This window comes from Amphimedon queenslandica, unplaced genomic scaffold (assembly GCF_000090795.2).
Source record: "Amphimedon queenslandica unplaced genomic scaffold, v1.1 AMPQUscaffold_13387, whole genome shotgun sequence".
NCBI lineage: Eukaryota > Metazoa > Porifera > Demospongiae > Haplosclerida > Niphatidae > Amphimedon > Amphimedon queenslandica.
In genome coordinates, this window is record NW_003546377.1 from 38,511 (window position 1) to 40,179 (window position 1,669).

The window sequence follows — 1,669 nt, forward strand, 5'->3', positions numbered from 1 at the left end:
CAAGGACGAGTAGAAGTATATTGTAATGGACAGTGGGGAACAATATGTGATGATGGGTTCAGTTCAACTGATGCTAGAACTGTCTGCAAACAGTTAGGATACAGTAGCTATTACAGATATGACCATTTGTCTCTGTGAGTTGCTATCAAAATTACACTATGATCACTGTTATTGCTAATAGGCCTGGCAGTTACAATAAACCAATATGGTCTACTCATTTTTCAAGCACTTCATCAAGTACTTGCTTCAATTCAAGGAATTCTTGTCCCAGTTCCAGTATTACATCATGCACACATTCAGAAGATGTCACTGTAACTTGCTGTAAGTCCATTTTACTCTTTTAATTTAGTTTATTCTTCATAATGATAGCATATTCTTCATCATCAACAAGTGTATCAACTGTAGGATACTGCAACAGCAATATTACAACTACTAGATCTAATCATGCTTCAGGTATTGTTTTGATGCATGACTTACATATAAATCACTTCATACATTTTCTTAGTTGTTGGAGGAGCTATTGGTGGTACATTCGGTGCCATTATTCTAATTATAATAACAGCAGTGATCTTTGTTTTTTTCTATACTCGTGCTAAAAAACGAGGTTACAGAAGGATGATACCCGTCAGGTCCACAGCTCAGAGAAATGTTGCTTCTAACAACAGATCCAATATTCAATTAAATACTATACCTACAAGGTCACAAACATGGCAGCAACCGCCTCAATACACTGCATCACCTACTGCACCACTAACATTTCCTCCTAATGCTACTTCTCATGGAGGATATTATTTTTATGTTCCACAAAACATGGCAATACCTTCATCAGCTCAATTTTATCCATATCCTGTTGCCACTTTACAACAAACTCCCAGAGATCATGATGAAGGAGAGACATCAGAAGCAGATGCTGATCCCATTTGTGAGGCAGAGCCCCCTCGATATGATACAATTTTTGAAAATGCTGAATTGTAACAGTATTTGATATAATATAAGTATATTTACAAAACATTTTGTTTGTTTAATTTTACTTTTATATGATTTGCTGTTTCTGTTTTAGAGTTTTTGCTTTTTTCAGTTTAAATTTTTTGCATAAGTAGTGTAATGTTGCACAAAGTACCAATTATGGTTTAAAATTGTACATAATGTAATTCTATGTTATTATTTTGACTTAATTGATATCTTTTTCCTTTTTTCAAATTTATTATTGCTATATACTGATGTTATGTGTTTACTGGACCTTATAAAAAAGGTTCTAGATGATACATAAGACCTTTATAATGTTTTTGTTGAATTCAATGGTCCTAAATGATATTTTCAATTTTTTAGCTACCATTAATTTATAATAACATTTACGTATTTTTTAAATGCACATTTATTTTCACAGGTAGAGCTTTATACTGTAATTTTCCTTAAACTTGCAAAGCAAACAAGCAGAAATTTTGATATGCTCAAGCTCTTTTGTGGTCCAAAATTTAATAGAAAAAATAGTAAGGTTGCAATGCCCTCACTATATTTTGGCTATATGATATGAGACTTACAATTAAGATTCCACCATATACCTTGAGATGGTTTTTAAGTTTTAACTACACTAATATTATCATAGCATGATGAGATTGAATCAACATAATGGACAATTAAAGGCAGCATAGTCATTATCATTAAAAGA

At 32.2% G+C, this 1,669-nt stretch overlaps 1 protein-coding gene across 1 annotated transcript in view; it reads left to right on the top strand.

Annotated features, from left to right (window-relative positions):
• The window catches only part of LOC109582359 (scavenger receptor cysteine-rich type 1 protein M130-like), a 1,051-nt gene extending 34 nt beyond the window's left edge, over positions 1-1,017 (top strand). Inside the window, exons 2-5 of the mRNA XM_019997028.1 lie at positions 5-134; positions 182-321; positions 370-453; positions 506-1,017. Of these exons, the coding sequence (XP_019852587.1) occupies positions 5-134; positions 182-321; positions 370-453; positions 506-975 (824 nt within the window). The 3' untranslated portion in view covers positions 976-1,017. The remainder of the gene's footprint in view (positions 1-4; positions 135-181; positions 322-369; positions 454-505) is intronic.
• Positions 1,018-1,669: the final 652 nt, after the last annotated feature.